Below are 23737 nucleotides of genomic sequence, written 5' to 3' on the forward strand. Positions count from 1 at the left end.
TCTCTCGTTTGATCAGAACAAAAGCCACCAAGTTCGCGATGATATTTGTATGAAATCAATCAGAAATTATTTATACATGTTTTTATAATGTTTTATGCTCTAACATCTTGCTAAATAGTGTTTGCGGTGGTGGAATTAGTATACAGGTTTTTATAATATGTTCAATACATGTATTAATTAGATAATGAAATTAGTAATCATTTTTTATGAACCAGTCAAAAATATTTTTATGAAACATTTTTGGCTTTCACATGTATAGGAAGCATATAAACCTTTTGGTGACACTTATAATAAATTAATAACTATCATCTTTCACAAAATTAATAGCCGCACTCACATCCATTCTTTCTGCTTTAAACAAATCGAGTTCTAAGTCAAAAGAAGATTAGCAGACATGTATATATATATATATATATATATAATATACTATATTACAACTTAAACAAGAAAATACAAAATCACATGAAATCACATGATTTATACATAACAATTTAGTCAAGAAGATAATATTAAAAATTAGTAATACAATTTTGTTATAGAAAAAAAAACTGAAAACGACCTTGGACGGTATTATATGTAGTTTAATTAACTAATCCAAATAGAGCATTTTAATAGTATATATTCACATTTTCCTCAAAACTATACTCATCTTATCCTTATAATATTATGTCACCCATATTCAAAGTCACCACCTCTCTGATCCAATCATTATCCATCGATATGATTAGATTGAGGCTCTACAACCTTTCTATTTTCTTAAGACAATCAACAAGAGCACGGATCCAATAGAGTTATTGCATACATAACCTATAATTGGATAACGACGTGATGACCACATGGGATGAAGCACGATGCAAAGCCAAATTAGAGATGACATATTTTATTTTGTTAGTAACGTGAAACTTTCGTGAGTGATTGCGTTATAAACCCATAGTGCAAAATGCATATGCTGAAGTTTTAAAATCATATTTGACCAAAGAACCACCATCTCACACGGCCACTGGTTTTTTCTAGAGGTTACCATTGAGATTCTATGATACATCAAAATATTTGTAAGAAATAAAGTTATGATTTGAAATTTGATGTGGATGGATTACCGACATTAAAACAAGTTTATTTCACTCATATTGTTCGTGTTAAATTATAAAATCCGAAACAAAAACATTTGCTTGAAAGTGGAATAAGCCTGAAATACTGTGGAAAATAAAAATTACACAATTACAAACCGGACACATTTGGACAACCGGAACGTTAACAAATCTTGGTCATATTTGCACTAACCGGTTGCTCCATTGATAATTACATCCCAACTTATTGATGGAAAAATCACAATCATAACATATACTTTATACGAAAATGTTACATCTAACATATTAATTAGTTATGATGCAAACATCTTCTAAATAGAGCCATTGTTAAACCTTCAGAGTCAACCTACCAACCACAAAGGCCCTTTGTAGCCATTGAGCAACCCCAAATCGCAGTTTCTCTTATTGTTCCTCTCCTTTTTAATTATGATATCTTATCATACCATTTCCTTTGATCATCACATCAATAAATATTTCTGTCCTTCCCCAAAAAAACATAAGAGCGTTGCATGGACCAGAGAGCCAAACCGGGTAAAGCTTGGTCCTCATGAACACCCGAAGAAGAATCATCCTCAGCCGTTCAATCATTGGTCACCATGGTTCGAGTCTACGGCTACTTCTCTTTCTCGTGCTCTTCTCAGGCCAAGTTTCAGCTGAAACTCACAACGGTTCGGATATGTATGGAGAAAGCTCTCGATTCGACCCAACCATGGCAATACTCATGATCGTCCTGGTCAGCGTCTTCTTCGCTCTCGGGTTTTTCTCCATCTATATCCGTAGGTGTCTTGAACGATGCATGGGCAGCAACAACCACCCCCTCGACGTCGGCGGCAACTGGCTTTCCCTGAGCCGTCCACAGGCTCGTGGACTCGACGCGTCGGTCGTGGAGACATTTCCGACGTTCCGATACTCAACGGTGAAGACGCTCAAGATTGGCAAAGAAGCCCTTGAGTGTCCTGTTTGCTTAAACGAGTTCGAAGACGATGAAACGCTGCGTTTGCTTCCTAAATGTTGCCACGTGTTCCATCCTGGTTGTGTAGACGCTTGGCTCCGGTCTCACGCCACATGTCCTCTCTGCCGCGCCGATCTCGTCCCTGTACCGGGTGAATCTGTTGTTTCTGTCCAGATACCCGGTTTAGCCGATAATGCTCCCGGTTCTGATTTAACCGGTAACCGCACTATGGTCTTGAGTTCTCCGGATGTGAGGCTAATTGACTCGGTGGCGTTGACCGGTAACCAGAGTAGGCCACGTAGGTCTCTGTCTACCGGATGGAATTTAGCCGGTATTTTTACCAATTCTGACTCGCCCGGTCAACATGCAGAGAATCTTGACCGGTTCACGCTTAGGTTACCGGAAAACATTCACAATAAGCTCGTGAACCCAAGCCTTTCGAAAAGCCACGTAGAGTTACCTCAGGTGATGAGTTCAGCTAGAGGGTACAGAACCGGTGGACTAGAGACTGATCGAAACTATTTCTACTATGAACGGTTTGATGACCAAGATGGCCGGTTAGACCGTAGACCATTCTCCATAACACCTCCGTACCGGACATGTTCGATCAATACGTCTCCATGTGGCAGTGGTGATCAGGTGCGTGCTGCTACACCCAAGGGTGGTTTGCTTCTAGCGATGAAATCACCGTTTGATCGGTTGTTTACTGGAAAGAATAAGAATATTGGTGAACGTTCATCAAGCAACAACATCGGTGAACGTTCGTCGGATCACCTTCGCTCCGGCGATGCTAGCCCTGTGTAGACCAAGTTGTGTAATTGGTTATTTGAGAAAGTTTTAACTTGTAAATATTTTATTTTTATTCTCTCATTCTGCATTTTCAGTTTTAATGTTATGGAACGAAGTCTCTATCTGTTCTTTTTTTTTTGATCAATCTGTTCTTTGTTTTCTTTCTGGGGGTCTAATATTTTAAAAGTAAACAATCGTCAGAAATTGGAATACAAAACACAATTAGTATGTGGTCTAGTTTTTTGTTTGGCTGGAATGGAACTTCTCATGTAGGTCTATAAGCCAAAAAGTGATCATGTAGGTCAATTAGTATGTGCGATAAAACACAGTTAAGTATGTGGTATAGTGGTTTTCTTCAATGTGTTATGATAAAGATTACACCACTATCGCTACACTACAAACATAACTTGGTCTTGGCTCCTAAAAATGTAAGAATTAATATACATAAAATTCTAAATTGTCTAAAACAAAATTTTATTAAATTATCTATACTCTAAAATTTCTGGACTTGCCTTGAATCTACAAACCTTGGGTTAATGACTCTAAAAACATAAATGATATTTTCGAACAAATAAAAAAGAAAAAAATAGAAATTTCCACTTCAGGGTTGCAAAAAAGAAGAAGAGTAATCTCGAATTAGCGTCAAAATATAGTAGTATGTTAGAGTTGTCCTAAGTATAAGTTTGTATTTCAACTTAAAAGATCTATTTTGGTTACCAAAAGAATATAAATAAGAATACAAATCCTTTTGGACAAAAATATAAAACATTTTAGTTTTGAAAATCTGCAATAGAAGGTTTAATAGGATAAATATGAAATGTTTTGCAGAGTATTAATCGAATTGGTTTACTTTATGCTGATAACAAAAAAATGAAAATGAAATGGTAGGGCTAAACGGTAATAACAATTTCTGCGAGAAACATATGAAATGGTGTAAAGTTCGATTCAAGTAAAACGCATCAACGGTTGCAAATGTGATTCGTGCGACGACAACGATGTATAATATCGCCAAGGCTGCGTTTCGAAACAAAAACTCCACTGTAGCTTCGCTCCTCTGCTCTCACCAGTCTCGCTCAATCTCCAGGTGAAACCAAAACTCATCCTCTGTTTCTTATCTCTGAACTTCTCAGTCTCGTCGCGTAATTGCTAGATCTGTATCAGGCAAAGCAGTAAACTAGTTAAGCCCGAGAGAATGGCTGAGAAAGAAGAAGACAAGAAAGTAACTCGTGTTCTGTTCTGCGGCCCTCACTTACCTGATTCCTACAACTTCACTAGAGATTACTTGCAGCCTTACCCTTTTATTCAGGTTAATTAAAAAAAACAAAAAAAAAACTATTTGATTCTTCTACCAGTTGCTAAAGTTGTCAACTTTACTCATCCTAGATTAGTTCCTGCTGTGTTTGAGATGTTACTGTTTTTGTTCATACAGGCAGATGTTGCCCATTTCCGTGATGTTCCTGAGGTTATAAAGAATTATCATATATGTGTGACTTTGTTGATGCAAATGGATTCGTTTGTTATCTCACGTGCCACCAACATGAAGCTTATTATGCAGTTCGGTGTTGGTCTCGACGGTATCTTGCTTAGTTTTTTCTATGCATCCAAAGAGCATCCAAAGCTGCTGTTTACTTACGTTTTTAGTGTGGTTTGATTGTAAAAGGTGTTGACATTGATGCTGCTACTAAACATGGGATCAAGGTCGCTAGAATCCCCAGTGAGGGTAACGGCAACGCAGCCTCTTGTTCTGAAATGGCTATTTATCTCATGCTTGGCCTCCTTAAGAAACAGGTTTTGCTTCATCTGTTCTTCTCTGTGGCTCTATTAGTATATAGCTCTCACTCTCCAAAGTAAATCTATTTTAAATTTTTATTGCAGAATGAAATGCAGATGTCTGTGCAAAGCAGACTACTCGGACAGCCAACCGGTGGAACTCTTCTCGGTAAAACTGTGAGTCTCGGTGTGATTATACATCTGCTTTCTATTATCTTCAGTTTGTATCTCTTATGAAAGTTTTTGTTAAGGTGTTTATCTTGGGATATGGTAACATTGGAATAGAGCTGGCTAAACGGTTGAAGCCGTTTGGGTCGAGAGTCATAGCTACAAAAAGAAGTTGGCCTGCTTCTGTTATGAACTCAGACTGTATGGTCTCTCTCTGTTTATTCCTCTGTTTGCCTTGACATGAGGGTTGGTCTAGTAACTTGTTAACTTATGATCTTCAGCCAGTCTAGTTGATGAGAAAGGTAGCCACGAAGACATTTACACATTCGCGAGTAAAGCAGATATAGTAGTTGTGTGCTTGAGGCTGAGCAAAGAAACGGTAAAATCAACTTCTTCATTAATGTATGCATTGGTGTGTGTAACTGATATGTTTATACATTGGTGTTCTCAGGCTGAGATCGTGAACAACAAGTTCATATCTTCAATGAAAAAGGTAGACTCTTCCCATTTGTACAGAGTTTTGATCGGATTGTGATTGATATCTCTGGTTGTTTTCAGGGTGCTCTTCTTGTAAATATTGCTAGAGGCGGTCTGATCAACTATGAATCAGCTTACCAGAGTCTGGAGTCCGGTTATCTTGGAGGCCTAGGGACTGACGTGGCGTGGTCTGAGCCGTTTGATCCAAACGATCCGATCTTGAAGTTTAAAAACGTAATCATGACCCCTCATGTCGCTGGAGTTACTGAGTTTTCATATAGGTCCATGGCCAAGGTAAACTATCTAAAGAAGATACTTTATTACATTTTTCTTCATTTTGTTACTAACTGTTATAATACAACAGGTGGTCGGAGATGTTGCCTTACAGTTGCATGAAGGACTTCCTCTCACCGGAATCGAACTGGTTAACTGATGAGATAGCTTTGACAAGAACCATGTTTAGATCATAAGCTGTATTTATTTTACTCGAGTTTAGAATACAGAGAAGCTTTTGTGACTAGTCTATTGACTCGATAAACTTATACTGTAATCTTTCCGGTTCTGTCTAGAGTGTTGGAGACGCATGGATCAGCGTCTTCTAGCTTTCTCACGACCTCTCTCATGTTTGGTCTGAGACTAGGGAGCTTTGTAGTGCAGAGAAGTCCCATTTTCAGAACCTTAATCATACTTTCTTCTACGTAAGACGACAGAACATGCTTATCCAAGACGTTTCTAAGGTTCCTCCCATCTTGTTGAATTTTAAACAAGACATAGTCAACAATGTCTTTGCCCTCTCCGAACCCCTCTTCCACTGGCCGAAGACCAGTCGCTAGCTCTAGAAGAACAACACCGAAGCTGTAGACATCACTCTTCTCTGTCGCTTTCAAGGAATAAGCCAGCTCTGCACTCACCACACCACAAAACAAATCAGTTTAAAAGTAAAAACCAGTTGAAACTGCAATGAACACTCACCCGGAGCCATATAGCCATGAGTCCCTGCAACACAGCTCCATTCATATCCCTTGTCTACAACTTTTGCAACTCCAAAATCCGCGATTTTCGACTCATAATCCCCGTCAAGCAAAATGTTACTCGACTTTATATCTCTATGAATGATTGGAGGACAACAATCATGATGCAGATATGCAATTCCTTTAGCTGCCCCCACCGCGATTTTATACCTGTTTTTCACATAATAATAAGTTCTTGAATCCATACTTAGACTAGAGAGTAGAGAACAAACAGTACCTCTTGTGCCAATCCAATTCACCTTTAATAGTCTGGTGAAGAGCTTGATACAAGTTCCCATTCTCCATGAACTCAAACACTAAATATCTAGAACCTCTTCCGACAAGACAAGCGTAGAGCTTCAGCACGTTTCTGTGTCTGATCTTCCCAAGAATCTCCATTTCAGCAACAGAGACGTCTGTTCCGTTACCATCTTCTTCCCCTCCTCTCCTCAACCACTTAACCGCCACTGTGCCACCACCGCCTTTTTTCAAATCAACACGGTACACTTTTCCCGCGCTTCCAGCTCCAATCACGTGACCTTCATCCAACCTGCATATCTCCTCAGCGTCTAGCTCCATTTGATGGAAAGACGCGATCCTCCACTTCGCATCCGCCGCCTTGTTGATATCCCCATTTTCTCTGTCGAACTCGCGTATCTTCACAACTCTGTAACGCAACGCGAACAGACCAGCCACCAACACCACCATGGCAATAGCAAGAGCCAAGAACAAGAGCGTTCCATCGACTGAACGCTTCTTGTGCACGTGCTGGTCCCCACTGCATAAGCTCAGAGAAGATTCTTCACTTGTTTTGGCGTTTTGGTTGTCGACGCAGAGCTTCTCGTTGCGTGAGAACGCGGTGGAACCTCCCACAGCCAAAAGATCCGGTGGTATTCTCCCCGAGAGTTGATTCTCAGACAAGTCTATGAAACTCAGCTTCAGCTTCACTAGAGTCGCAGGGATCTCTCCTGTTAACAAGTTGCCTGAGAGGTCCAAAGAGTTTAAAGAAGCGATCTGATATAAACTCTTTGGAATCTCTCTAGTCAAAGAGTTCTTGGCAAGATTCAGATCAACAAGCCTGACGCATTTTGTCAATCCGTCAGGGATGTAACCTGTCAACGAATTGTTTTCAAGATGCAGAGAAGACAACTGTTTCAAGGATCCAAGCTCTGTCGGAATTTCGCCTGAAAAACTGTTGTTGCTCAGATAAATCCTCTCTATATTCGTCAGTTTCCCGAGTTCAGGAGGGATCTTGCCGGAGAATCTGTTGTTCTGCAAGATCAGCTGGCTAAGTTCAGCTGAGAGTCCTATCTGAGAAGAGATCTCTCCGGTGAGACGGTTATCGCTGAGATCGATCATCTTAGCAAGAGGGAGAGCCCAGAAGCCTTCGGGAACATGACCAGTAAGAAGATTCTGGTTAATCCTGAGTCTCAAGAGAGATTTGCAGCCAGCGTAGGATGCCGAAATCTCTCCGGAGAATTGATTCTGTACAGCGAGTAAGAACTGTAGTTTCTTGTTTCGGCATAAGAAACGAGGGAATGGACCTGTAAACCGGTTTTCGGATATATCAACCGTGTCCAACGGCGAAAACCGGCCGATGTTAGGCGGGAATTCACTGGAGAAGTTGTTCCGGTAGATTGATAAGGAAGTTAGGAAATGTAATTCTCCGAAACCAGAAGGGAACTTGCTGGTAAAGTTGTTTTGATGGCAGTGGAAGACTCTGAGCTCTTTCAAGTTTCCGAGTTCTCGAGGTAATGCGCCACTCAGCTGGTTTGAAGAGACATCAAGCTCTCGTAAATGAGTCAGTTTTCCGATCTCCGGAGGGATTTCACCGGTTAACTTGTTGTCGTATAACTCGATCTTGGAGAGATTTTCCAGCCTTGTGATCGAGGCTGGAAAATCTCCCGAGATTCTGTTCCTGGCGATGTCGAAAGTGTCGAGAGCGTTCAGATCAAAGATGGAGTCTGGAATGTGTCCGGTCAAGTTGGATTTAGCTAAGTAGAGCCAAGTGAGTTTCTTCAAACCGCCGATACTCTTGGGAATCACGCCTTCTACGTAGTTGTTGTTTCCGAGACCGAGTGAGACCAACAGCTTCAGGTTCCCCACCCAGCTCTGAAACTCTCCGGTTAAAAAGTTCGCGGAGACGTCGAGAGTCTCTAGGTTTTTCAGAGGGAAGAAGTCAGGGATGGTACCAGAGAGGTGATTGGATGTGAGGTTGAGGACTTTGAGGTTTGTGCAGTTGAGTATCTCCGGCGGGATTGGGCCCGAGATGAGATTGCAGGGGAGGGACAAGGTAGTGAGTTTTGTGAGAGATGAGATAGCCGGAGAAATGGAGCCAGAGAGATTCGAGTTCTCTAGAGAGATACCAGTGACTTCACCGGAGAGTGGGTCGCACGTGACGCCATGAAACGTGCAGGGTGAACCGGAGGGTTTCCAAGATTGTAGAACGTTGTGAGGGTCGTTAAGGCGGTTTTTGAAGCGAAACAGAGCTTGCTTCTCAACTGTCGATTCTGTGATTGGCGGGAAAATTGAGAGGAGAATTGTTACGGCCACGGTGGCGAGTATGACACGTCGGTTGTCTGGTCTTCTCGACATTTAGGGTGATATCTAAGGGCAAAACTGACAATTCCGTAGGTTAGGTAGTCATCATGGTCGATGCACTGGAATTCACCTAAGAAACAAATAAAAAAAATCAACAAACAAACATATATCATATATGAATACCAAAAACATATCAGAACATTTAGAGAAAAAAAATAGGAAAATATATTAATGTCTGTGGAATCGTGGATGGTCATGTTATTATATATATGGTTTTCCGATTGTGATTAGTGTTATTATATTCCATGCATACATACATGTATTATATGATTATTAAAAATATTGGGTTCATGGGATTCTTACCTAGTTTTATGTAACTGATAAAATAAAATCTGTAGTGAATTTCTTTAGTTGGGTACTAGACTAAAGAAATGAAGTTAATGAACAAATGTTTTTTTTTTTATAAATGGACATATAAAGCTTGCTTGTGTCATAAACATACACAAACTCAATAAGTGAGCTTTAAAGGTACTCATTACAGTGCATACAGTTTATTTTCATCTGCTAGATGATTAGGTTAATCATTTGTTTTCAAAGTAAGCAAATGGTTTATCTCTCACTCTCTTCTTAATATGTGAAAATACTATAGAAAAAACGCATTGAACTTTTTCTGAAAAAGAAGAAGAGAAGAAAGAATCCACGATTGAGGATTGAGTATGTTTTAAGGATTAATTGTCAAAACTTAAAAAAAATCAAGAGATCACTTATCATAATTAGTGGATATATAGCAAATATTTGTAAATTACTACAGCTAGTAACTTACACGTTATAAACTTTGTAGTTACAAGATTTCCAGCTTTTTATATCTTTCAATTTCTTACAAATATATAAAATAACCACAGAGCATAGATTCAGGGCCATTGAGCGAAGAAAATGAGTGAGAGTCTTGAAGATTCAAAACGACAACTAAGAAGAGCAAACAATATTTTTGGGGTTAAAATGTTAAGAATGAACAAACAATATTGAAGAATGGTACCTGAAATATATCAAAACAAACCAGAATCTCAGGTTGGAGAATAATCCTTCTTCAGTCTGTTGAAGTTAAACTTGAAAGATGTTAGTTAAAACATAATCAAAAACAGGGGAGAGGCTATTAAGAGGATTTTCAATTTGTCGTTAACTGGAAGAATTATAAAAGAAGGTGATTTTCTTTGGCTACTTCCTAGGAAAATCTATGGGGGAAGCAACAAAAAGCAAAAAGAAGTTCTGATTTCGAGGGGGTTCTTCTAATACACCAGATCAGCTGATTCTCATATAAGTGGAACAAGAAGTTATAAATTATTAATTTTGTTAGGGTTTCTTTTACAAACAAAATTGTGACGAAAACAAATACAGAGAAGGATGTCTTCAAGAAATACGAGAGAGAGATTTTTAAGATGGAGAGAAGAGAGATACGAGAGAAGTTTGTCGCTGAGAAATGGAGCCAAAAAGGTTAGTCTCAATTCTATCTTAAATCGACTCTCTCACCATATATTCCAATCTTTCTGAAAGTAATAAACTGTAAAATAAACAAAAGTAATAAAGATCATTGGTTTTGACATATTGTATGCAAGATGGATTGTATTTGATGATCTTTCGATTTTACAGTTAACGTCGCTTTCAGATAATTACAAAATCCAACGGTGCTGATATAGTTTTTAATATAAACAAATATCAAACAACAGACATTGACATTCGTAAAAGTTTTTCATCGCTGTAGACATTAATCTTGGGATGATTTCATTAAACTCTAATAAAATTTATATAATATACTATTTATCTAAAACAACATAGCGTTTCAATTAAAACGTAGCAACACATTATTTATTGTTACTAATGCGTAACAAATCGCTGTAGTTGAAAATTTGGAGAAACCAGCGAGAGTTATTTGAGTTACATTAAAATGAACAACAAATCGACTAGATCCCAAGTAGTTAAGGCAGATAAAAGGAACAGTGTGCTTTATAGTCTGAAAAATAAATTAAAAGAAGTAAAGAACATTAAAATGTTGTTGCGTCGATTACCCTTTTAAGTGAAGTTTCATAAGAATCGTCTAACCTCCTCAAAGTCCTTTTCTTTCTATATCCATCTCTCTAGCGTTACCCCTCTTTGATTCGAATCTAATAATGATTTACCTCCCATTTTGTATCACCCATCTTATATATTAAAACAGAAGTCATGACTTCTTTTCATGTGTGATTTTTTTAGTTTGGACCATTCCTAAAAAATATCATATTTTACATAAGTTCATTATTATATTTTTTAATATTTTTTATCTTTTTATTTGAAATACAAATGAATATATTTAAAATGTTTTAACAAAATCTTTTTAAAATCTTCTTAGAATCTTTTTAAATTTACTTTCAAAAATTAGTTAGTTTTAATTTAAATTATCATAAAATATAATTAGAAATTAAAATTGAATATAGTTTTGGTTTATAAACGAAAATTTAAATAAAATGGAATTAATTAATTTCACAAATAAATTTACTAATAATTTTCAAATATTTTGTTAGAAATAAATATTTATTTTCATTTTTTTTTTCAAATTTGTTTTCTAATAAAATAAAAATCATGATTTTTTGATGAGTGATATTTTTATTTGGACCATCATTTAAATTTTATATTAAATGTATATCACTAATGCTAATATACATAATATTTTTAACTACTTTAATCATAATATCTTTTATATCTTTTATTTTTTTTAAAAAAAATTAAAATTCTAACAAATCTCTTGAAAAAGATTATAATAAGATCTTAATTGTCATAAATTGAATATACATATTTTCAACTAATTTTGTAATTAGTAATGAAATTTTACTAAAATAATAAAATTATATCCTATTATATCAATTTTATAATAATATCTATCATTTTAAAATAAAAATGTTATATTGAACAAAATATGATAAAATTATTTTAAATTGATAAGTTAACATATTTTATTTTCATAAATATAAAATATTTATGCTAAAAATATAATATGTTGGTAGAACGGGTTAATATTAGTAAACTGTATAATACATGTATAGAAATTTAACTTATCTTAAACTTTTAAATATACAGGAATTTATTATATAAAATTAATAAACATTAAAAATTACTAAAAAAATCTAGCGATTTGAATTACGGATCATGATTATAATAAATTAAATACAAAACTGTTTTCATATATGTTGTTTCATGCATTAAAAATTTTAATTTAGTAATAAAAAGCAAATTTAATAAGACAAATATATAATAAGCAACATATATATGTGATGATTTTAATTTACAGCATGAAAACTATAAAATTATTACATTTAGCATAATTATACAAACACTTAAATATGTGAGTAACATTAAAAATATATAATAATTATGTAAAACAAATATCTATATATATAAATGTGAAAATATATACCCGCACGGTTGTGCGGGTGAAAATCTAGTTTATTATTAAAACTAAGAGTAGTATTACTGGAGATCTATCTTGAATCTCTCATTAAGTTTGTTGTATCCATTAAAAAGGAAGATTTTTTAAAAAACAAGAAATGGTCAAAGAAAGAACAAGATAAGTTTTTTTTTTGGTGTGAGAGACTTTAACTGGGCCTAGGCATGGACGTTCGGTCGGATTTTTTCGGATCCTAAACATTTGGATTCAATAGGTATTTAGAAAATTTCAGTTCGGGTCAGTTTTTTCGGATCCGGGTCGGTTCGGATTTATAATTAAAATACCCAAAAAAATACCCGTAATTTTTCGGGTCCGGATCAGATTCAGATATTTAGGATCTAAAAAAAACACCCAACTCCATCAAATTTAGTCGATATTGTCATATATATCTAAAATTTTACAAAATAACTTAAATGAAACTATTAATAATTAAAATAAAACATTTTTAAACTCTAAATTTTACATTTTAAAGCCTCATATTACTTAAAAAATGTTACAAAATAATAATAAATATTGTTAACAAAAAATATTTCAACTAAATCATAAAATATATATAAAATAGAACACAAAAAATCATAGTTTTGGATATGCATGTTTTTAAGTCGGGTACAAATCAGTTCTTATCGGGTCAGTTTTTTTGGGTCGGTTCTTTTCGGTTCCGGGTTTTTCGAGTAAAATAAATTTAGACCCAAAAAATACTTCGGTTTCGGGTCGGGTATTTTGAGTCGGTTCCGAATCGGTTTTTCGGGTCCATGTTAAAATGCTCAGACCTAACTTTAACAATAGATTCTAAAACCAGATGTCAAATTGTCAATTGTTCAATTTTCTTTATTTTAAAATTTAATTCATCTCATCTTTATCATTATTTTATAACTGAAAGACGAACAATTCTTCTAAAACACACATAAAAATTCATCACAAGTATATCAAATAATAAAGAAAATGACCAAAACAGATTTATTAAAAAGTATAATACTAAAATACATTTAATGAATAATAATATTAGTTTAAATTTTATACTCTAAATTTGAAATTCTAGACTATAAACTCTAATCCTCAAAACCCTAATCCCCCACCCAAAAAACTAAGACTAACTAACTAACCAAAAAATGAATGTATTTTAAACCTTTTAGTAAATGTTATTTTAATTATTTTATGTGCTTTCTTATGATAATTTTTTGTACTATTATACAGTATTTCTCTTAAAACATTGATACAAGTTACATAATCAATGTTGAGGCTCTAATAACTGGCCATTCTCTTTCTGCTGCTACAGTGCTACTTGTCAAAGCCGTAGTGTAGTGGCTGTCCAACATTTTCAATTTTTTTATGCCATATGCTAAATTAAAATTTTGGGTTCTTGTTATTCATATAAATTTTTTATAGTGTCCATATACAACTAAAATGAACGCTAAAATTATAATATCCTAAACGATCGGTTCCTTTACCTATGCTCCGGACCGGCTCCATGCCGGCCAAATAAGACATTGTGGAATCAAAAATTAAAGAGTATGGCTCCTATTGGCATTGTGGAATAATTATATATCATATAACATTTAATCACAACAATCCCACGACACTAAACATATGTGGCCACACGGATATGATATCATATTTTAAGATTTATTTAAAAATCTGGAATATGAATTTATTTGTGGGCTTTAACACTATTTGGGGATTAGTATGAGCTTCTCTATGGATTTAAAATATCTCCAATGTTTAAAAAAAAAATTTAGGGTCTAACTGGTGATCACCATTAGAGGAACATTAGAAATGAGTAAGGAAAAATGTAGAGGAATAAAAAAAATTATTCCTCATCAATGTTGGGAGGAACACATTTGTTTTATATTCCTCTAGAATAAAAATAATGAACAGTAATGAAATGAAAAGAATATTAAATGGTAAAATAAAATAAAAATAACAAGAAATGCATTATTCATTTTCGTTTCTTGTTCACTAGTCAGAAATCACAACTAACATATCCTACAAATAACTTCATTGCACTATAAATAGTTACCAGCTTGATACTTGAAAAAAATATATACCTTTTATCTTGTCCTTATACAAAAAAAAGAGTAAGAATCACGCAACATTTTAGCCTCTATATTTTTATATAGTGTATTTTCTTTTTTTCTTTCTGTTGATTCTATAATAACTTTTTATACTTATTATTTTTTCTTGTGACGTCTGGTTAATTTCGGTTAAATGGGAAGATAAACGGCTTAAACTATGTGAGAAATGAGAATGAAAGAAAGATCTTAGATGTCTTTCCCAGCTGTATCCCCTTCCCTTAATTTCCACATTGGTTCATTTCTTTAGTGGAATATATCCAAAGAAACCTTATGTTTTGTGTATTAGATATTCGTCTGAGTTTACTAAAGTCGATCGATACTTTATAAAAGTTCATGCAACTTCATCTCCTAGTCATTTTTCCAATATAGAAGAAGAAAAGAGTCGAGTGATCCTTATTGACTTCATTATATTTCTTTTTCAATATCTTACATACATAAACATGTTCCATCAAGTAAAGACATTATTGGAAGGAAAATTTTCAGTAAGTTTGCCGATATTCTATGAAATATAGGACACTGAATAGATGGGGTTTCAGTGAGAAGAAAATAGCTAGCCAAATAGTGATAGTAGGGCCGAGGTTAGATAATAATTTACAATAATGTAAATATGGTGTGTATAATGTCTATAATTCGCAGAGTAGGACCGGCCAACAATGATTACAATATTGATCAGAGGAGAAGCTGATAAGAAGATCATATCTATCTTTAGACCTCTGATAATACAACTTCACTACTATACATTTATTTACTAGACACAAGATTATGCAACTTCATGGGAAACTGTTGATATTACTATGTGTATAAATTTATTTATGTAATACTCGTTATACTCGTTATAACGCACACAAAAAATGAGGTATAGAAAAAAAAACAATGGAAAATTTCCTTTTTTGGCCTCTATCTATGAGTAAAAATGAATTTAGACGCACTAAAGGAGTCAGCGCAATTCCGAATATGGGCTTGCCGTAGCAGTAAAATTGAATCATGGGAAAAAATATTGATGATTTGGTTAGGAGTGCAGTTAATTTAATATCGAGGCCAGAAGAAGGGAGACACGTTTTGAAGATGGATTTTAAGCGGTGAGTTCAGTGTAACAACGTCCCTTTCGGGACATGCACATGACAAAGATGAGTCTATCACGCGTATGTGTTTTTTTTTGTGTTACATGTGAACAGAATCCTCGACCTGTGTCTATGCACGTGTGACATGTTAAGACAAAAAAAATTGTAGCTCTATCTTGTGGTCCACTCATCTACCGTAACACGATGTGTTGTCTCTATGACTGGATAAAACTGTTCAACAATTGGCGACTAATGGTAAATTCCAGTTTTATGTTTTAGGCAAAATAACCACAAGTACATTTTCAGTAACCTGGTTTTACCAAGTGAATCTTGGATTAGAAGCGCTTATTTAAACCCTCTTGAAACTGGGGGTTATTAAGATCCCTAGTTCGATTTCCGTTTGGAATAGATGTTGATTTCTTGGGAGCTCGATCACGAGCTGCCCATGGATGATCACATGCCATAAAGGTAGAACTTCCTCAATAAAATAATAATCAGATTTTATAGCCAATAATGATTATGGGTTTCTATCAGAAACTAATTATGAAAACTGATGGTTGTAGAAACTTGTTAAGACTTTTCAGCAGCCACTGAGGTAGTATACCCAACAAGGTGTCTAGAAGAGGACCACTCGATCTCAATGGTTTCACTTTAGTTACGAAAACTGACGGCTGTGGAAGATAATTGATTCGAGGGAGACTGAAATCAAGTTCCTGTTCTTATTCTAAGATCCCATCAACAAGTTCATGAGTGGAATGGTCAAAAATACTTTTCTGTAGGTTTAAGGAATGAGGATGTGCGTTGAGAGATGATTGATTTTGTGGTTCAAGGCTTTTTGTTCTATGGTCCCCTATCATCATATCACCCATTTCAGTTTCCTTAGTCAAACAATGATCGTGTATTTTTGTAAAGGGAAGCGACCAAAGACAAAAGTAAAATCAGAGGCAAGCACATCCGTCATAAGCATGACATCGTTTGGTATTTTGACTAAAGAAAGAGGAACAATCTTCAAGTATACCTTCTTCTGAGGTTGTTTATTTTTGGAACTAGAATGCGTGACTGAAGTCAGCTGTTCAAAAGGATTTAACAGAAGAAAAACAAGATTTTACATTCAGCGTTAATCTCAAAAGACTTGTCCTTACAGGTTTTGGGAAACAATTCAACAAATCATTGTTGTGATGGCTCTGTTTCCGCATGGATTCACTTACTTTCATCGTTTGTCTATTCGTCTGCAGACTGCAACAACAAGGAAACAAAAAGAAAGAAAGATTCAATATCATGTTATAATTTGTGTAATGAATTTAAGAAGATCAATTGTTCAGAGGTAAAACGCGAGATTGGTAAATAAGGATGTCAAGTTAGCCATCATTTTCATTTGCAATTAAAAATATCTTCTGCTACTTAATCCCACATTACAGATATGTTGGGCATTGATAGTAGAACTTGCAAGAGAGAAGTGCTTTCAACCCAGTAAGTATCCAAGTCATCACTATATGAAATGATACATAAATAAACTCAATGTGTCGTATGAGTAGCAAAACCACAACACTAACTCAATCCTCAGAGCGTTGAATAAGTAAATTACAAAATTCAGAGGACCCGTTTGCTTAATTCTACTATAACAATAGGCAGGCAAAGATTGGTTGCTTCTTATGTATGTTTCAGCTCAACTCAACAATCTCTCTAACATTTGCTCCCCCATTATCAATTTTTTCTACCAAAGAATACATTTGACAAAATGAAATTACAAAACTAACCTGAGATACAGTCTGAGATACAGAAGAAGTCTCTGTGAATGAAGGCGGAGCATCAAAAGCACGAGAGCAGTCAGTGTATGCAGAACCAATACCAAGTCCAGCACCAAAAGCAATCGATGCCCATCTTGTTACAGGACTCCCTACACACAAAAATCAAAAATTCAAACTTTTTTTAAAAAAATCAAAACTTTAAACAATGATTATCCAACCAAAAAAAAAAAAAATTGGAGAAGCGAAATGCCAATTCATTCCTAGAAACGAGATCCGTAATCACACTACGTATGTATCCACAAACAAACAAATACAAGTAAGTTATCAGAAGTGAAGGGGGTGATTAAAACACCGAACTGAAGAAGAGAAGACCGGCGAAGGCGCCGCCGAGTGAGGAGTAGACGAAACGGCGGGTCGTGAGATCGATACATGCGTCCCACTTCGCATTCACATCGTGCTCCTGTGGCACACTCTCCTTCCCCTCTCCCATTTTCCTCTTTCCGATTTGGTCCCTTTCGAGTTTCGTGCTTTCCTTTCTCGGCGTTGCTCGATAGAAACGACATTAGTGGGCTCACTATTGGGCCTAATAAAGTTGACAATATATCAGGCCCAGTTGGCTCATATTTGGGCCTTACTTAGAAAGAACCACAACCATCTTTATTGAAGTCTTCGGAGCTTATCTTAAATTATGTCGGAAGGTGACGACAAAAGAAAAAACCAGTTCGATCGGTCTGACCAATATACCCCCCTTCGTACTTCCACACTTCAACTCATTCTGTCTGGTCGCCTCACTCGCTGTTATACCAAAAATCGATTTCCCGATTTAGAAACATCACAGAAACAATAATACCACATATCAAAAAGAAATGGCGGACGAATCAATCACCACCACTCTCCCCTCGCCGGAAGAATCAAAGCCTACTCTTGAAGTCTCGGCGAGAGAGACTGAAACGGCGGTAACCACCTCCACGCCGGAAACGCAAACCACGGCGGCGAATCCTGAGGTGACGCCGGAAGAGCATCCGCCGCCGAAGGTTACTGAAACGGCGGTAACCACCTCCACGCCGGAAACGGAAACCGCCGCGGCTCAGCTTGAGGTAACGCCGGAAGAGCATCAGCAGCCGAAGGTGACGGAAACGGAAACGGCGTCGACGGAGACTTCGCAGAAGGAAGAAGCTGCTGAAGATGAGACGACAAGGATCCCGCAGAATCTCGGCTCGTTCAAGGAAGAGAGCAGCAACCTCTCCGATCTATCAGATTCAGAGAACAAATCTCTCAACGAGCTAAAGCATCTCGTGCGCGACGCTCTCGACAACCACCAGTTCGGTTCAGTCCCCAAACCGGAAGAAGACGCCGCCAACGCACCGGAAGAAGTCACGATCTGGGGAGTCCCGCTCCTCGAAGACGACAGAAGCGACGTCGTTCTGCTGAAGTTCCTACGAGCTAGGGACTTCAAGGTGAAAGATTCGTTGACCATGCTCAAGAACACGATCAAGTGGAGAAGGGACTTCAAGATCGACGAGCTGGTCGATGAAGACTTAGTGGATGATCTTGACAAGGTCGTGTTCATGCACGGACACGACCGTGAAGGCCACCCGGTGTGTTACAATGTCTACGGCGAGTTCCAGAACAAGGAGCTTTACAACAAGACGTTCTCCGATGAGGAGAAGAGGAAGCATTTCTTGAGGACGAGGATTCAGTTCTTGGAGAGGAGTATAAGGAAGCTGGATTTCAGCTCCGGTGGTGTTTCCACATTTTTCAGATTAACGACATGAAGAACTCTCCGGGGCTGGGGAAGAAAGAGCTTAGATCGGCGACCAAGCAAGCCGTGCAGTTGCTTCAGGACAACTACCCTGAGTTTGTGTTCAAACAGGTAACATCAGATTCTTCTTCATTGTCCAGATTCAGACATGATTGGTTATGTTTTGTTGATAAAATTTTCAGGCCTTCATCAATGTTCCATGGTGGTACCTTGTGTTTTACACTGTGATTGGTCCGTTTATGACACCAAGGTCAAAGAGCAAGTTGGTGTTTGCTGGTCCTTCAAGATCAGCCGAAACCCTTTTCAAGTAATATTTCAAAAGTTTTTTTTTTGTGGTTTTGTTTGTTTAAAACTCTTAAGACTCATCTGACACATATTTGAAAAAATGTGTGACTATAGATACATATCACCTGAACAAGTCCCTGTACAATACGGAGGATTAAGTGTAGATCCTTGCGACTGCAATCCAGACTTCTCATTGGATGATCCAGCCTCTGAGGTCACTGTTAAGCCCGGAACAAAGCAGACTGTTGAGATCATAATCTATGAGGTTAGTGCATTCTACACCTTTCAAGTCCTCATCATTTTAGTATGCAATATTCAAAACATTAGATAGTTATTAAATCTCTATGCAGAAATGTGAGATTGTGTGGGAGATAAGGGTTATTGGATGGGAAGTGAGCTACAAGGCAGAGTTTGTGCCAGAAGAGAAAGATGCGTATACAGTGGTTGTTCAGAAACCGAGGAAGATGAAACCGGCCGATGAACCGGTGTTAACTCAAAGCTTCAAAGTGAATGAGCTTGGCAAGGTTTTGCTCACAGTGGACAACCCAACCTCTAAGAAGAAGAAGCTTGTTTACAGGTTTAATGTCAAACCTCTCTGATATTTCCAAAAAAAATGAAACTCTTTTAAACTTAAAAAAAAAAAAATACAAACAGTGTGGTTTCTGGTATGCTTATGTCTTTGTATATGCGAGTCTACTTTTTCATATAATTTATCATTTTGTGTGGTTTATACGATGGAGCTTTCTGCATCTTTTGCTCTTGTAATCATTTGGAGAGAATATGTTTTACATGACTTTCTGTAATAAAAATTCTTTAATAAATCTCTCTACCCTTAATTGATTGTGTTGATACTGAAATCAATTGTATACGGACTAGTTAGGTGTTGTGCAACATCAACGATAAATCATGAGTTGAAATAAATGAAAGAGATTCGTAAGGCTGTTGATTTACACGTTGTAACAACTTCTCGACACTGACATATTGTTGTCTGGAGACTGGAGTGGGTGGAAGTGGTTCAGTTTCACAATGTGTGCCTTGTTTACCCAAAACTTGTTGGCTGTTACGTCATTCAAATGCCAATTATGGTTTGGGAAAAGTTTTCTTTAAAAATGAATGTTATTTCAACTATAAACAAAAAGTAGTTTATCCATGTCTAGCATTTCATAAACCTTAATTATATATAAAGATATTATTCTGGTATTACTCAATAATATATTTACAAATTATCATCATTGTCAATAAATAACAATGAACAAACATATTTTAGACAATACCAATCAAGTCCGAGTAAGAGCTAAGTTGAGTGTAACGTTTTGATGTGGGACAAACCAACACAAAATATATACAAGTTTGACGTGGGACAAGCTATCATATTTTCCTCACCTCAGAATTGGACATCTGAATCGTGAAGTTTGTGGAATTGAATAGAACAAGGATTTTGATACCATATTATAATGAATTTAACTCACGAAAAATGAAAAATTGCCACACATGTACATAATATCCACAAATCTTTTAAAATGAGATAAACTCATATTTCCTACGTTTCAAATGTCGTTTAAATTTTTGTACACAAATTAAGAAAATAGTTAGGTGTTCAATTTTACAGTTATATGACTATTGAAATTCTATAGTATTTATTGTTTTTCCAAATTTAGTTAAGATCAATATTTATTTTGTAAGGAAAGTTTTACTCTACACCAACACATAAATTGAAACGAAGGAAGTACTCTCAGCAAAAGATTTTAACAAGTACCAACAACAAATTTAAGACGTTTTGTTCAGCGCCTTATCGTCGCCTATGGTTAAATACTAAAACTGTAAAACGAGTAAACCTATAAACTTATGTTATAGAAATGAAAGTGATCAACCGACCACACGTTGTTTTCTTTTATATATGTCCTTTCGGTTGATCCCCGGCCGGTCTCGGGAAAAACACATTTAATGTTATAAAGTTGACTAATTCGAAAGTGTACCACACTGTATGACTTGAGTTTTAAATATCTTCCAACCAATGATAAGAGATGAACCGATTATCTATTAGGGCGCATTTAGTGTTATTCAATTGTGTGAAAGTGAGATCTTTTACATCATTGGTGAATTAAAAATAAGGGAAAGCAAAAAGGAAGTAAATGAAGAGGAATCGATGAAGAAGCACATGCGACAACTTTGGCTAGTAGTGAATCTGTTCAAATTCCATTCCTGGCTGTTACTCTTGTGTCGGTCCATGCATGTCCCTCCCTTTTCTATTGTTTGTTATTTATCCATTTTTCATATAAACTCCGAACTGTCTTCGGACCCGACGCTATGATCACTACCACTCTCATACATTTATTACACATTATTCATTTGTAATCATTACAATACATTTTTTGGTAAAAGTCATTACAATACAGGCTTGTACTAATTATAAACTCAGCATTTAGCTGCTGTCAAGTTGTCACACTGTATGCGTTCAACTTTCAATATTCTTGATCTATCATTTTAATATAAGTCAAGTCAAGACTCTAGGTTTCTGTTCATATTCAAATATTAGTATAATACTGTCGTTTTCAAAATAAATGACGTAAGTTGATGAAGAAAAAACTAAAGGACAATGACATGCATACTGTTATACTATAGTTAAGATGAAAATATTAGTTTTTATCATCATGGCGAGGGCCGTAGTTATGTATTTAATTATTAGTTTGACAATCATGCGGATTACACTTTTTTTCTTTCTTTTTTTAGACTTGATGTTAACTTTAGCCTTAAATTGATTTATGAGTTGGCCATACCAGCTAGTCATTATTAGTTTGCATTTGATTCAGTTCACACCTGTCCGGGTATGTCTATTTGGTGTGGATATCTGGAAATCTCGTTGCGGATTCGATTCGAATTTGGATATCCGTTTAAATTATGTTAAAAAATCAAAACATCAAAATATACTTTTAAATTTTAAAAATCCAAAAAAAAATATACAAATATAAATTTGAATAGTGAAAAATTAAATATCTAAAATTAATATAAAAATTGGTTTAATTTGGATATTTAGATTAAAAACATGTAGATATTCTGGATATTTCTGTTATTTTTAGTATTTTGCTATTTTTAGATAAATATTGTGGCTATGTTGGATAATCTTTAGATACTTCCATGTATTTTGAATATTTTATAGATATTAATATGAAAATAATTAATATATTAAATATATAATTGTAATTAAGTTATCTATAAATATCTAAAATATTTTGGTTTGGATCGAATTTAATTCAAGTTTTTTAGATATTAAAATTTTGAATTCATTGAGATATTTTATCAGTTTCAGTTTTATTTTGATATTAACTTTTAGATCAAATTCAGTTCGGTTCTTTAGATCTGGATATTTTGCCCACTCATGGCCAATATATTGTCTTTTGTCTTTGCAAATTGCAGTTTAGAAAGAATCCACTATAATATATTGTAACCAAAATATATAAGTTTAATGTTAAATATATAATTCTTTTCATGTCAAATACAATGAATGATGTGCCCTTGATTTCCTCTCTTATCCAAGGACTATAGTCCATAATTCAATAATAGGATCCATTAAGAAAACTTTTGTAAAGTATATTTATATTATTAAATGTATATTTAGGAAGACTTTCATCAATATACATCTATGAATAACTTACTAAATTTGTATATATATTTACTAAAATATTCTTAAATATGTATAATATATTCTTAAAGTTTTTAAAAACCTTTCTTGAGTTTGCACTCTAATTTTCTAAAGATATCCTACATATTTAAATATGCAGGCTAATTTTAGAAAAATGTCATACATATAAGGAAGAAGTTCTGTAATATACATATATGTTACATCCAAGAAGTCTAATTACACATTTATGAAAGCATTACTGAATTCTATAATTTTTTTTACAAATTTAGAAAGATATCATATATATTATGGAATGTCTTCCTAAACTTAAAAAAGGATTCCCAAAATAATTATTCTTTTTTTTGAGAAAAATATTTTTTTTAAAAAAAAATATTTATTTATTTTATATATTTTGCAAATAATTAAGTAAAATTATAAGTGCAGGTATGAAAATTATTTATTCGTTCAATAAAACTTATTTTGATCACTTTATCTTTAAAGTCTATTTAGAAAAAAAAAACTAAAAATTGCTATATATGAGATTTACCCTCATATTTGTATTATTAATTTGGAAATAAATTTTCGCTTTTGAACCATCACGTTAAAAGTTAAAGCGGTTAACGTCATTAATACCTTTAATGAATAATTAGATTTTTAATATATATTTAATCATCAATTAAAAATAAATTCATTAATTTGATGATTATCATTGACTAAAAATAATTTATATTGGGTTATAAAATCTTTATTAATCTTAATTAATAATTAAATTTGTTAATATATAATTAATCATAAATTAAAAACGAATTTACTTAATTTGATAACTATGTTATATAACACTAGTTTATATTGTGTTATCTAAAAATTATATACATCATAAATTTTTAGAAGCTAGATAGATCCTTGTATATTTTTTAAAA

The 23737-nt window shown here is 34.9% G+C and overlaps 3 protein-coding genes and 2 pseudogenes across 5 annotated transcripts; 3 read left to right on the forward strand and 2 right to left on the reverse strand.

Annotated features, from left to right (window-relative positions):
• The first annotated feature begins 1230 nt into the window (after positions 1 to 1230).
• Positions 1231 to 3046, forward strand: LOC106357048 (annotated as a pseudogene).
• Positions 3047 to 3650: 604 nt separating this feature from the next.
• Positions 3651 to 5828, forward strand: LOC106353766 (hydroxypyruvate reductase). Of its 3 annotated transcripts, XM_013793561.3 has the most exons (10): positions 3690 to 3913; positions 3991 to 4135; positions 4259 to 4403; positions 4490 to 4617; positions 4705 to 4776; positions 4851 to 4968; positions 5049 to 5146; positions 5219 to 5260; positions 5326 to 5538; positions 5609 to 5828. In XM_013793561.3, the coding sequence occupies exons 1-10, from the start codon at positions 3825 to 3827 to the stop codon at positions 5675 to 5677; spliced, it is 1119 nt and encodes a 372-aa protein (XP_013649015.2). In that variant the 5' UTR covers positions 3690 to 3824; the 3' UTR covers positions 5678 to 5828. The 3 variants fall into 3 exon arrangements, with proteins under 3 accessions (XP_048591788.1, XP_048591787.1, XP_013649015.2); XM_048735831.1 differs by having other exon boundaries at positions 3651 to 3913; positions 4000 to 4135; positions 5049 to 5260; XM_048735830.1 differs by having other exon boundaries at positions 3670 to 3913; positions 5049 to 5260.
• On the reverse strand, positions 5703 to 10378 carry LOC106353765 (receptor protein-tyrosine kinase CEPR2). Its single transcript, XM_013793560.3, has 5 exons — positions 10251 to 10378; positions 9832 to 9887; positions 6493 to 8925; positions 6217 to 6425; positions 5703 to 6145 (listed from the first exon to the last, which is right to left on the reverse strand). Exons 3-5 carry the CDS (start codon positions 8847 to 8849, stop codon positions 5784 to 5786), a joined length of 2928 nt encoding a protein of 975 aa, XP_013649014.2. The 5' UTR covers positions 8850 to 8925; positions 9832 to 9887; positions 10251 to 10378; the 3' UTR covers positions 5703 to 5783.
• A 6032-nt stretch (positions 10379 to 16410) lies between these two features.
• Positions 16411 to 17722, reverse strand: LOC106353764 (MICOS complex subunit Mic10). Its single transcript, XM_013793558.3, has 3 exons — positions 17509 to 17722; positions 17161 to 17300; positions 16411 to 16639 (listed from the first exon to the last, which is right to left on the reverse strand). Exons 1-3 carry the CDS (start codon positions 17639 to 17641, stop codon positions 16625 to 16627), a joined length of 288 nt encoding a protein of 95 aa, XP_013649012.2. The 5' UTR covers positions 17642 to 17722; the 3' UTR covers positions 16411 to 16624.
• A 178-nt stretch (positions 17723 to 17900) lies between these two features.
• Positions 17901 to 20034, forward strand: LOC106353763 (annotated as a pseudogene).
• The last annotated feature ends 3703 nt before the right edge of the window (positions 20035 to 23737 follow it).

The sequence above is a fragment of the Brassica napus genome, chromosome A7 (genome assembly GCF_020379485.1).
Source record: "Brassica napus cultivar Da-Ae chromosome A7, Da-Ae, whole genome shotgun sequence".
Classification (NCBI taxonomy): Eukaryota; Viridiplantae; Streptophyta; class Magnoliopsida; order Brassicales; family Brassicaceae; genus Brassica; species Brassica napus.

What these genes read in the sequence shown, in the direction of transcription:
- LOC106353766 (XM_048735830.1), top strand. Translation starts at nt 3,825, where the DNA reads ATGTATAATATCGCCAAGGCTGCGTTTCGAAACAAAAACTCCACTGTA. An exon ending in GTTCGGTGTTGGTCTCGACG is followed by an intron (nt 4,404 to 4,489) that starts GTATCTTGCTTA and finishes TGATTGTAAAAG; the next exon opens with GTGTTGACATTGATGCTGCT. An exon ending in TTCTGTTATGAACTCAGACT is followed by an intron (nt 4,969 to 5,048) that starts GTATGGTCTCTC and finishes TATGATCTTCAG; the next exon opens with CCAGTCTAGTTGATGAGAAA.
- LOC106353765 (XM_013793560.3), bottom strand. Translation starts at nt 8,849, where the DNA reads ATGTCGAGAAGACCAGACAACCGACGTGTCATACTCGCCACCGTGGCC. An exon ending in GAATTGGATTGGCACAAGAG is followed by an intron (nt 6,426 to 6,492) that starts GTACTGTTTGTT and finishes TGTGAAAAACAG; the next exon opens with GTATAAAATCGCGGTGGGGG. An exon ending in TCATGGCTATATGGCTCCGG is followed by an intron (nt 6,146 to 6,216) that starts GTGAGTGTTCAT and finishes TGGTGAGTGCAG; the next exon opens with AGCTGGCTTATTCCTTGAAA.
- LOC106353764 (XM_013793558.3), bottom strand. Translation starts at nt 17,641, where the DNA reads ATGGGAGAGGGGAAGGAGAGTGTGCCACAGGAGCACGATGTGAATGCG. An exon ending in CGCCGGTCTTCTCTTCTTCA is followed by an intron (nt 17,301 to 17,508) that starts GTTCGGTGTTTT and finishes TTTTGTGTGTAG; the next exon opens with GGAGTCCTGTAACAAGATGG.